General features: G+C 45.6%; 1 protein-coding gene across 2 annotated transcripts in view; it reads left to right on the top strand.

The window, feature by feature from the left end:
• The window catches only part of OC90 (otoconin 90), a 619,335-nt gene that overhangs the window by 581,656 nt on the left and 25,088 nt on the right, over positions 1-12,591 (top strand). For both annotated transcript variants that reach the window (XM_078685553.1, XM_078685554.1), the window contains one exon: positions 11,646-11,752. In XM_078685553.1, the coding sequence (XP_078541679.1) occupies positions 11,646-11,752 (107 nt within the window). The remainder of the gene's footprint in view (positions 1-11,645; positions 11,753-12,591) is intronic.

Raw genomic sequence — 12,591 nt, forward strand, 5'->3', positions numbered from 1 at the left:
AATTGAAAACATCCTGGGGGTGTGTTCTTTTTAGACAAATGGGCAGAGAGAAACCGCTTGCACTGCCAAGACCCAGCCACAGCTACAGGGGCCAGTATCCTAACTGCAGCACAGTGGTGTGTGGCAGAGAAGATGCTGTTATAGCACCCAGACATGACTAGTAAAGAGCATGTGTTACAGTACCCAGCGGTGACTAGCAGAGTGCTATAGCTCCCATGTTAGTGGCAGAGAAACTGGAGCTATGGCGCCCAGAGATGACTAGCAAAGGAGCTGATGGTATTACTCCCACATGTAAGTGACAGAGGAAATGAAGTTAAAGCTCTAATTTGTGACTACCAGCAGAGCTGGCATGACTACCAATAGCGCCCTGACGTGAGTAACACAGTGAGGAACACAAAGCATAGTGAAGAAAGGAGGTGACAGAACGAGAAACTAGAACTATTGTATAATGGCGCACACAGACATGGGCGACAGATGATCTTGTGGTGCAGCGCACAAATATGAGTTGCAGGGGAGTTGCTGTTATAGTGCATAGATTTGAATGGCTGCAAAGCTTGTGTTATAGATCCGAGAAATCAGTGGCACGGAAACCGATTCTATAGGGCCCAGAGTTATGTCACATTGTGAGGAGCTCGAAGTGTAGCGCACACAGGTGTGAGCGCAGAGAAGATGGAGGTAGAGCACATAGATGTGGGTAGCAGGTTAGCTGATGTTAGAGGACATAGAGGTGAGTGGCACACAAAGAGCTAGAGATACATCACCAAGATGGGGTGTTGAGGAACGAGGCACTAGAAGTAAAATCACAGAGAGGAGGATGTCAGAAGAGCGGGAGCCATAGAATCCAGCAGTGAGTGCTGCAGTGAGGTAAATCACGCAGATAAATGACAGAGTGAGGAGGTAGTAGGGTAGCAAACATAGGCAATTCATAGAGAGACGAGCAGTGGTATAGAAAAAGGAGAGGGGGGGCTCAATGAGGACATGGGGCAAAACGTAAAGCAAGGAATCGAGAAAGAGAACCTAGAATAGATGTAAATGGTAGAATAAGGCGCTAGAGGGAGCGAGAGTCAGAGGCCAAACACAATCTGAGGAGCTGGGCATATAGCACACAGTGGTGAGTGGCAGAGCGGGAAGATATTGGTTTAGCACACCTATGTCAATGGCACAGAGAGAAACTGGAGGCATAGAGAAGAAAGGAGGTGACAGAACGAGAAACTAGAACTATCATATAATAGTGCATACAGACATGGGAGACAGAGGAGGTTGAAGAAAGAACATTCGTCCAAGCATTTTCCAAAGACTTCTTTAGGCAGTGCTACAGCTAAAACTGCTGAACAGAAGTACACCATATTTGTCAGGAAGCTAGATCTTGGCCCACGGATGGTGTTTTTTTGTGATTTGGTGTAAATCTCTTGAGTACTTTTTTTAAAATAAAGGTTTACAAAATGTTGTATATCCGAACTGTTAGGTTCGCGAGAGGCTCATTGGAATGCCAATTTAACAAGCATTGGAAATGCAATCGGGCTCTGATTTATTTGAGTTTGAGCTAATGGCATTGTAAATGGCAATGTCTTTTCGCCATGTGTTATGGAGTGTGTGCATGTGGTGTGTAGTGGAATTATGTGGGTTAGATTTGAATTGTAGCAATGGTGGCATGCTGTGCTTTACATGAATATGTTTAAAAGTAAAGTGTACCATACTGAGATTGCTACAATAGTTAATTGTGGATGCGTTAACAATTGATGCGTGCACTGATGGCTGGTGGTGTGTGTGACTATGCCACACTGGTGCCACTGCACCTGCTGCACAATGGTAGCTACGCGACACTGGTGGTACTACACCTGCTGCGCAATCATAGCTAAGTAACACTGATAACACCTCACCTGCTCCACAAATGGTAACTACGCCACACACTGGTGCCACTGCACCTGCTGCACAATCATAGCTAAGCAACACTACCACTGCACCAGCTCCACCAATGGTAGCTACCAATCACCGGTACCACTGCACATGCTGCACCAATGATAGCTACGCCACACTGGTGCCACTGCACCTGCTGCACAATCATAGCTAAGCAACACTACCACTGCACCAGCTCCACCAATGGTAGCTACCACTCACCGGTACCACTGCACCTACTGCACAATGGTAGCTACGCCACACCGGTGGTACTACACCTGCTGCGCAATCATAGCTAAGTAACACTGATAACACCTCACCTGCTCCACGAATGGTAACTACGCCACACACAGGTGCCACTGCACCTGCTGCACAATCATAGCTAAGCAACACTACCACTGCACCTGCTCCACCAATGGTAGCTACCACTCACCGGTACCACTGCACATGCTGCACCAATGATAGCTACGCCACACTGGTGCCACTGCACCTGCTGCACAATCATAGCTAAGTAACACTGATAACACTACACCTGCTACACAACGCCATCTACCACACACTGGTGCCACTGCACCTGCTGCACAATAATAGCTAAGCAACACTACCACTGGAACTGCTCCACCTATGGTGCTATGCCACACGGGTGCCACTGCACCTACTGCACAATGGTAGCTACGCCACACTGGTGGTACTACACCTGCTGCGCAATCATAGCTAAGTAACACTGATAACACCTCACCTGCTCCACGAATGGTAACTACGCCACACACTGGTGCCACTGCACCTGCTGCACAATCATAGCTAAGCAACACTACCACTGCACCACCTCCACCAATGGTAGCTACCACTCACCGGTACCACTGCACATGCTGCACCAATGATAGCTACGCCACACTGGTGCCACTGCACCTGCTGCACAATCATAGCTAACTAACACTGATAACACTACACCTGCTACACAACGCCATCTACCACACACTGGTGCCACTGCACCTGCTGCACAATAATACAATGCAGCAGCAACAGAGCATATCTATGTATATCAAAAGCATGCTTTTAATATCAATTCCAGCGGTGGGGGCTGAAAGGACGAGCAGGCTAGGAAAGGCGATGTCAGAGGCTTCTGTGAGCTCCCAGCCTGTCGTTTCCATGGTGGGGGCTGCAGTAAGTAGTGGTGGGGGCTGAAAGGCCGAGCAGGCTGGGAGAGGCGATGTCACAGGCTTCTGTGAGCTCCCAGCCTGTCGTTTCCAGTGGTGGGGGCTGCAGTGAGGAGCGGTGGGGGCTGAAAGGACGAGCAGGCTGGGAGAGGAGATATAGAGGCTTCTGTGAGCTCCCAGCCTGTCGTTTCCAGTGGTGGGGGCTGCAGTAAGGAGCAGGCAGGGAGAGGCAATATCAGATGCCTCTGCGAGCCGGATTCTGGCAAAAGGCTAACACTTAAACATGAAAGGAGGCAAAGGGATGCGCGCACGCTAAACTCACGGCAGACTGGTGAACGCGCCCAGACCATCTGGATTCTATTACCGCAGCGCCCTGACAGCTCTAATGTTAATTAGCGTAACCACTCACGATATGGCGGAAGTGCTGAAGCTGAAAAACATATGGCCTATTACGTGCAGGCTACTAAAAATAGGGCACCGCAATTTAAACGACTGAAAAATCTCGCGCACTGAGGAATTTTTCCTGCACTATCCAGAACCCCTAACATAAGGAGCTCGGAGCTCCGCCTCCCCTGCTGACGCAGGGTTCACGTAGGCCGAGCCCTAAAAATTGATTGTTCTGATTGGACTCTGGAGCTTTTTTCCCTTGTGCCAATTTGCTCCTGCAGGAGTCAGACTCCCACGGAAGAGAGCACTCTGATTGGCTGACAGCAGCATGAGAAAAAGTTTGCTGGCAGTCATTGGAGAACTCAGGGACTTAGTCCTTTGTCCTGAATTAAAAAAAGATAGAAGGGTTTAGGGTGTAGGGGAGGCATACCCTGCTACTCTAGGCTCCACAGGTGGGACCCAGAATAACCCCCCCAATGGGCTAAAATAAACAAATATCTGTTATTTTTTCCTGTGGGACACTAGTGGGATCTCAACTAAAAAAACATGGGGCTGCATTGTTTAATTAAGGGAAAGGAGTGCACAGCCCCCTCCTTAGCCATGTTTGGCCCTGGGGATCCTGACCCCGGGGCCCAATTTAATAATGATGCAGAGGGCAGCACATAGCCCCCTTCCCAAACCATTTTCCGCCCTGGAACCTCATATTTTAAGGGATAGGGGCTTGAAGCCCCCCTCCATCAGCCTTTAAAAGGCCCTGGGAACCCCATCCTCTGGGGCTGGCTCACATATTGCGCCCCAGGGAGCCCATTCCCTGGACGCAGTAGTTTTCCTGCCCACACCGGTGTGTGGAGCATTTTCAAATCTCCCGTCAAACACGAAGTCTGCTCCCAGTGGGAGGGAGCTTAAAAAATGCTCCTGACAGCTGGCACCAGACTTGTGTTCTGTTTCCGTGTGAAACAGAACACATCAGGGGCGGCTCCTCCACATGGGAAGAGGAGAGACGCCCCACTGCTTTCATGCAGTGCAAAAAGCAGAAAAATAAAATGGAATTTTTAATACGATTTTATGTTTCTGCTTCAAGCACCAAACCAGTCATAGGCACTCTCCCTTGTTCTCCATGTAGGCTGCATGCAGCCTGCATGGAGAGAACGGCCTCCCCATAGGCGCCTGTGGGGTCGGCGTCCCAGCCAATCACAACGCTGCAATGGCTAAGTTGTGATTGGCTTAGGGAAAGAGAGGGAAGCTGCCTGCTTCCTGCGAGGAGCAGAGAGAAGGAGACGTGACGCTGGATCGGAGCCAAAGGTAAGTGAATTTCTTTCATTCTATTCAAATTAACCCCCCATTCCCTGTGCAGCCCCCTCCCCCCCCCCCACCCGCGACTCATGCCGGCCGCTACTGGAACACATAATGTACCCACCTGCAGGGAGCAGCATAAATAGCGGGAGTAAATTGCTGCGCAAATTCCGGCACCCACAGAATCCAGGGTGCCGGGTGGGGCCACGGGGGCCTGGGGCTCCTCATGCGGCTCCCAGAGTGTATATGGTAGGTGCCCAAGATGGGCACTAGTGCACCCACCTGTATTAAAGTCAGGCCCCAGGGGATGGGTCCACGGGGCCTAATGAGGCTTGAGGAGGTGAGCCACGCAACCACCCTCCCCTTTAAAATAAATACTGCCCTGGGGGATGAGGTCCCCAGGACCCAATGAGGCTTGGGGAGAGGGGCCACCCAGCCCACCTCCCCTTATTAAAAAGAAATCCACGGCCCTGGGGGGTGGAGTACCCGGGGCCTAATGAGACTCAGGGATGGGGGCCACACAGCTTTCCTCATGTTTTGTCCCTGGGAATGGGGTCCCTGGGGCCTAATGAGGCTCGGGAGGCGGCTGTCCAGCCCCATCCCCTTTTTTAGAAATGTTGATGCTGGGGATGGAGTCCTGGCACCCTAATTAGACTCAGGGAGTAGAGCTGCACACCCCTCCCTTTCTTAATTGTTCAGTCCCTGGGGGCTGGGTCCCTGGGACCCAAAATAGGCTTGGGAGGGGGTCCGCATTCACCCCTTGCCTGTTATTTACAATTTGATGCCATCAGTAATGTCATAAATAATGTCATAGAGTGATGTAATATGTGAGGTCATAAGCAGTGCATCGCAGAGGCGTAAGTTATAGTTAGCTCTGATAGCTTTAACTGGTGAATTTCTGTGTTTTTTCTCCTTATAGGGATATGTGAATAATAAAGCTACCTAGGTAAAACAGTGGTGTATGAACCCCAAATGTGAACCTTTGTGATTCAACTTTGGTGAAATATTGGCCAAAATATGCAAACGGAGTTTTATATAGCACGAACTTGACCCGAAGGTATCGGGTATCAGAGCGCTTTACACGAGCACCAGTTACGTTACATGAGGACACATTTATTTTTGTTAGGCATGGGGAGATTAAGTGATTTGCTCAGAATCACAGGATGTTGCGCGTCCTTGCCGAGACTCGAACCCGGTTCCCCAGATTTGAGGTTGACCACTCGTGCCGTTAGGCCAACTCCTCTCTCCTCATTACCCAAAATCCTTCCAAAAGAAACCTTTTAAATGACATATAAAGTTTCTAGATGGCCGTGTCTAGCCATATAGGAGTAAAAGGAGGCAATGTTGTGTCTGTCTTCATCAGCAAGCTTGTGGGCCTTTCAATCAAACATGTAGAAGTCTTTCTCAATTGGTTCACTGATCTTCTGCCAATGCCTGACCTCACAGCTTTCAGTGACTGGGAGATATTACAGACCCTTAGGTAGCAGTTTGGAAAAATCACACAAGACAATATAACACTCATCAAGACTACATCTTCTAAAGGCACTTTTGACAGTTTAGTTTACTGGACATGAATATCCATGAAGGGAATTTCTATTAGAATGCTTTAGGCGTTCACCATCTCCACTTCACCGCTTCCACACCCTAGATGCTCTCAAAGATATGCTCAAGCAAAGGGCTGGGGTAAATTCCCTTCCATGGTAAGAAGGGTAATAGAACAGTGACAGCTGGTAACATTTGAAATTGGTGCGGCGTAAAAGTTGGGGATGACTTTTATGTAGTGAGCGAAGCTAAAGACGTGGGGTCCACTGCGATTCCTCTCTCAAGAAAAAATTGGAAAAAGATTGGCAAATGGTGCATTTTAAAGGAAATTAAGTAAGTGAGAAAGCAAAATGTATAAATCATTGACAACGTATAGTCTGGAAATATTAAACACATTACAAATGGCTCCATTTCTTGCTGCATTATTGTATTCAACAGTTACTATGGTAAGCAGCCATGACAACACGGGCATTACCCTGCGCTGCCATTACGACGCTACTTTTACAATGCAAGTCGTTACAACGATTTGCGTTGGATGGCGCTGTTGGAAAAGGAATAGTTTATTTTCTATTCCAACACTTTCCCTACTGTAACGTGGGCTGTATTTGGAATAGAAAATAAACTATTCCACTATCCAGCGCAAGTCGTTGTAACGACTTGCATTGTAAAAGCAGCGTCGTAATGGCAGCGAGGGGTAAACGCCCGCGTTGTCATGTCATACATCCGTTACTATAATGTGCAAATTGTACAGCGCGACAGCTGCAATGCTTTAAATTAGAATTTGCTTGCTGCCAGCGCGGCAACGCTCATCCGCCCTAACGAGGAGCCCCTGGTTGAATAGAACACCCGCTAACTGCAAGGAATTGCAGTGAAAGGGATTTCTGAAATGGGAAAACCTTAACTATAAGGAGATGTGAAATAAATGGCTAAAACAATATTGTGAGACTGGAAAAGTCATAGAAGATTGCATAACCCTTCTGAACCTGGAGAGTAACTATTTTTTCTTACAATATTTTCAAACTACTTCTTAAATCGAACGTGAAAATTCACTGAAACAGCTCAGCGGTCGCACCCAGTCACTGTGATCATTTGGGCACTGAAGAAAATACATCTAATGGTCCATCACTTGTCTCAACCATATTTGTGTATTTACACAACTGTTGGTGGTGGAAAGTGCATTGAGAAACTTAAAAGTGGAAAATAGCATTTAATTATATGGAATCCATTCAACATGTTTGAATACTTTGTCCCTATTGTTTAGGTCTGCCTACAGAGACCTATATGTCAAAATAGTGGCATATGGAAACCTAAGGCGGCCCCCCTGCAAGTCATGGTGAGGAACCCCTCACACTACCCACACCCTTGAGCTGACAAGCGGATGGGACCCCTGTTTTGTTTAGATGACTGGGGCCCCCCGGATGCAGAGTGTCCATTATGCCCTTGAGTCTATACAATACATAATGTGCATAGAGAAGCTTTAATTCCCCCTTTCAAGCATTGGCTTGTGTGTTTGAGCCCACTTTAGGCCTTGGGTTGCTGGATTGTCTATCAAGTTTTGGTATTTGCTATTGTAGTTTGCAGCATGACTGTTTTTGGGAAACATGGCTGTAGATCCACTGTTCGTGTAAACAATGGGGAAGTGGGGTAAAAATAAGAGTTTCCTCGAGATGGTCAACCACCAATAAAATCATACATGGCAAAACATACATGGGAGGGCATATTTACTAAAAGTCCACACAATGCAGGGCAGCAAGCAAAGTCGCTGTGATGCATTAAATGAACGTAAGAGGGCTGGAAAGCCACTTGTTAAAGTGCACAGCTCCTTAGGAGGAGTGTCCCAGCACTCTAGCAGATGGTGTAGATGGGTCAAAGTTGCGGGAAACTAACCAGAGTCAAATAGCCACGTTTTAAGTTGCCTTTTGAAGGCTGAGTGACAGAGTCTTAACTTGCCATAACTTCAAAGTAAGACTGTTTCAAAGTTTTGTCGTGCATACAGTAAAGGAGCTGCCACCTCGACGAGACTACAGAAATGTTGGAATCCGCAGAAGGCAATAATTGTCTAAGTTCCCTCTTTTGAGTTTATGGAGCCAGTCTATTCAACAGATAACGTGAGGTCTCACCATGATAAGCTGTGAAATCCAACATAGGAGCTTTAAAGTTGATACACTGTTCCACCAGAAACCAGTGCAGAGATCTCAACTGTGGAGAGATATGATGGCGCCTCTGCACTCTCCTGATTAGTCGTGCTGCTGCGTTTTGAATTAGCTGAAAGCACTGCATCAAATATGCAGGAAGACCAATGAAGAGACTGTCAGAGTAGTCCAGACAGGATATGATTAAAGAACTACTGTTTTCCTAGTCTCTTTAGGAACCAGATCAAGAAACTTCTTTACAGTTTACATCTTCAAAGAAACCAGAAGAAATATACTTTATTTGTGCCACAAAGAAGAGGCTGGAATCAAAGATAAAGGCCAGATTTCTAGCAGACGAGGTAGGATGTGGAGGAGTATCAAGTTCAGCAGACTACCAAAGGGAAGGTGGTGAGGGGCCATTTTGAATAAAATCTCGAACTTCTGTTTAGTCGGAATTTAGTTTTAAACAATTTGCCTCCACCCAGATCCCAATTCTTCTAAGACATTCTTTGAAATTGGTAAAAGATGCCTCTGTGTTATCTTCAAAGGAAAAAAGCAATTGGGTATCATCCGCGTAAGGCACTATCTTAACACCAAAAGCTTCAATGAGATTCGCCAAAGGGGAAAGGTATAGATTGAACAAAAACAGGCTCAAAGCATATCCTTGTGGTACACCACATACCAATGGTTTATGAGATGAGAAGTGTGGGGGGTTTTACACCCGTTGGGATCTGCCTTCCAAGACAGATTTGACCCATAAAAAGCCCTTTCCCTGAATGATAAGTCTGTTCAACAAAATAGCGTGTGAAACGGTGTTCAATAATGCAGACAAATCAAGGAGCAACACCATTACAGGTGTACTCTTGTGCAAATTTTACCTGAGGAAGGCAGCCCCTGTTGGTACCCACACTGGTACGAAGCTTGCAACTATTGATTCTTTTCTTGCAAAAGCGGTGGGGGGCATCTCAAAGGAAATAGACAGGGCAGAGAGGTGGCTCTCCTTGGGCCCTGATGGCTCCTCCCATCCACTGTCTGGAGGAATTGTAGATACTACTAATTCAAATGATTTGTAATCTGTCTCAGAGGCTGCACTGATAGTTTCGGAAGCCTCTAGCTCTAGTATTCCCCTCCCCGGCTCCAATGATAACCGGGTGACCCTAGGTAGGACCTGGGGGGTTCCCTAGCACCTAAGAGGACATTGAGAGCTAATAAGCTGAATGAGACACTAAATAGAAGGAAGAAAGCAGTTAAAATTAACTGGCTGGATGTAGAAGAGATTTGGGCCTCCGAAAGCAAAAAAATCACCGAACTATTGACACAGTTCTGTGATAAATGTACTAAAGTAATGTCAGACTCTAGGCAGAGTTGAAAATGTGCTGGCTACCATCAATAAATGTTCCCGGTCTCTAATTCAGTTACAAGACATAAGAACTGGAATGCCTCCCAAGATAATTTAAGTAGAAGTCAGGCCCTTATTACTAACTCCAGGAATACAGGAGCCATGATCCATGAATCTGACTCTCTGAATGCTCCTTCCCGATCCCTCAATCCTTGCCACTTGTATTTGGATTATCAGTGTCCCCACATACAGTCACGCGACGTAGCAATAGATAGCCTATCTGCTACTAATAGTCCTGGCTGACATGTAATTGACCTTCCTCCAGCCTGCTGCCCCTATGTTGTGGTTTTAGTAGGGGTTCCAGGTCTTGGCTCTCAAAGACAGGAATCCACTGATCATCTCATTAATAAAGTGGCTCACTGGCATAGGAGGCACACCAGATTGAATGTGGTAGACCATTGGCACATTTTGAGGGCTAGGAGGGTTCCCTGGATAGGGTGGTCCAAAAAAATATTTGCGGCCAATAGCGTGATAGTCACATTTAAACTTCCAGAATTGGCAAAAAAAACATCTTAAGAAACACTACCCAGTCCCTTTTTCATGATTCTGATATTAAATCATTACCACTCGTTTTAACATAGAGATCAATCGGTGCACCCACTCATCAATACTATAACAAATAAGTAGTCTGTTTCCAAAATTTGCTCTTCCAGTTCTCTCTTTTTTATTGGAAACAAAAGTCAAGTAACAGGTAGACCAGCCAACGCATTTCGTCCAATACAATGGACTTCTTCAGGGCAAAAGCATGTTTGTCTCAGAATAAGAGGCCAGTTCTATCTCTGGTGAAAAAAGATGACTGGAAACCAGACCCGTCAATCACTCCAGCAGTAGCATAAAATAGTTGCAAGTAGCTGTGTCCTAGGATCAGATGCCAGGAATATTCAAAGCATCAAGAATAGGTGAAATGCCAAATCAAATAAAATAAAATCATCTGAGATGGTTTGACAGCGAGTGCTCACAGGCACTCCGGCAACTTAAGATGGCCCTGAAACATACCCCACGCGACTGAAGCTGGGTGGCAAGTTGTTGTAAGTATAAGGGGTCCATTAAGGAGCAGAGACGCTTGCTACAAAAACAAGCATTAGATGAGTTAATAGGGGCAAGCAAATAAAGGGACTGTTCTCTCTTTTGGAGGGTAATTAATAGCCCCCCTGCTTTTCAGAGCCAGATAAACTGGGCATAGGTCACCATATTACTTCGGAACAGGGGAAGGCTCATTTTGAGGGAGTTCCTAATTTTGGAAAAAGTGAGGGACTCACTATGATTTAAAATATTTTTGCAGTGGTGCTCCCATTACCTTTCCTCTTGACTAGGTTAGGCAGAGCATCGAGGGATTGTCCCTGAAAAAGGCCCCTGGACCCGATGGGATCCCTCCGGACCTTTTCCCAGACAACATCGATGTTTGAGCCCCAGTTATCACCAGGGTACTAAACGCCTCTGTAACAACAGTCATGCCACCTTTGTGGTCTATCGCCACCATTGTTCCAATTTTTAAGAAGGGGTATAGGGATAATCCTCATTGTTCTCACCCTATATCTATTTTTGACTCTACAGTCAAAGTGCTGGGCTGAGTTTTATTAAACTGGCTCTCCGCTAGGGCTGACACAAATCAAATCATTTCAGGGTGTAATATGAATTTTGCACAAAAAAGTCCACATCAGAACAGTTTCTAAATCTTTATCTTTTAATCTCTAAATATACGATCACCAAATCAGGAGCTCTCTGCGTTTTATGGATCTCACCTCAGCTAGATATACTTTCTTCTGATGAGGCACATACTTCTAATAACTGTCTTGATGCATAATAATTTTAACAATTTTCAAATGGTCTTCATTGTAGGTGCTGTTTCACCCATCACTGTTGCCTGGAGCATCTTAAGGCAGTCGGCTGCCCACCTGAAAGAATTGCAAGGTCTGAAGTTCTATGTGTGGATCAGAAACCAAAGTGTAGGTTAATTTCTTAATTGAAGAAATATTTTATTAAATTATCCTACAGCAAGTATTTTTTGCAATAGTTAAAACATATAGCCAAGATCTCTTGTATTATGCATGTATGTATAAATATTCCACAAGGGATTGGACATCAGTGTTTTGCACAGGTAAGCTAAACTACTTATGGCTTTCTAATTTAAAGGCAACTCTGAAAATGAGGTTAGCTATTGTGGACAAGTGTAAAAGGCATCTGGCAACCAAAATGCCTATCAGAGAAAAGTTTGGTCATTTTGTTTGCAGTTGTTTGGACTGTAAGTTGTCAGTACTGAGAATTCCAAGCAAAAATATTCAAGCGATGGAACTTAGACACAATGACAGAGGCAATGATCCACTGGTCAACTGTTATAATGATGAAAACTTTAAAGCATTTAGTTCAGCTTTCCAATGTAATTGATTCCGCTATGGATGGTAGATTGGCACTGTGCCAATGGTTTTATTAGAGGGTGATTTTGATGGGCTAGGCACAAAGAGATTCCCCTCATGGGGTCAACAATCTGAGTGGATTGCTTGTAGGGTAAGCATGCCAGATAGACCAACTGACCATCAAGTGAGTAGGTGCAATTGTTCAGTTTAATTTTAGAAATGCGAGTCATGGTGCAAATGATCTTCTTCATATAAAGTATCTTTCACAGCACAGTTTTTCCAAGTATTATAGCTGACATTTTTGTTTACAGAGGTTTATACAAGAACATTGTGGATTTTGACATAATTTCGATTTCTTATATTGACTGGTCTTCCACGAAAAATTTATTGTCAAAGGGACCGATTATAACTTTTGGCGGTAAGGGGGATGG

This window comes from Lissotriton helveticus, chromosome 4_1 (genome assembly GCF_964261635.1).
Source record: "Lissotriton helveticus chromosome 4_1, aLisHel1.1, whole genome shotgun sequence".
Taxonomy (NCBI): Eukaryota; Metazoa; Chordata; class Amphibia; order Caudata; family Salamandridae; genus Lissotriton; species Lissotriton helveticus.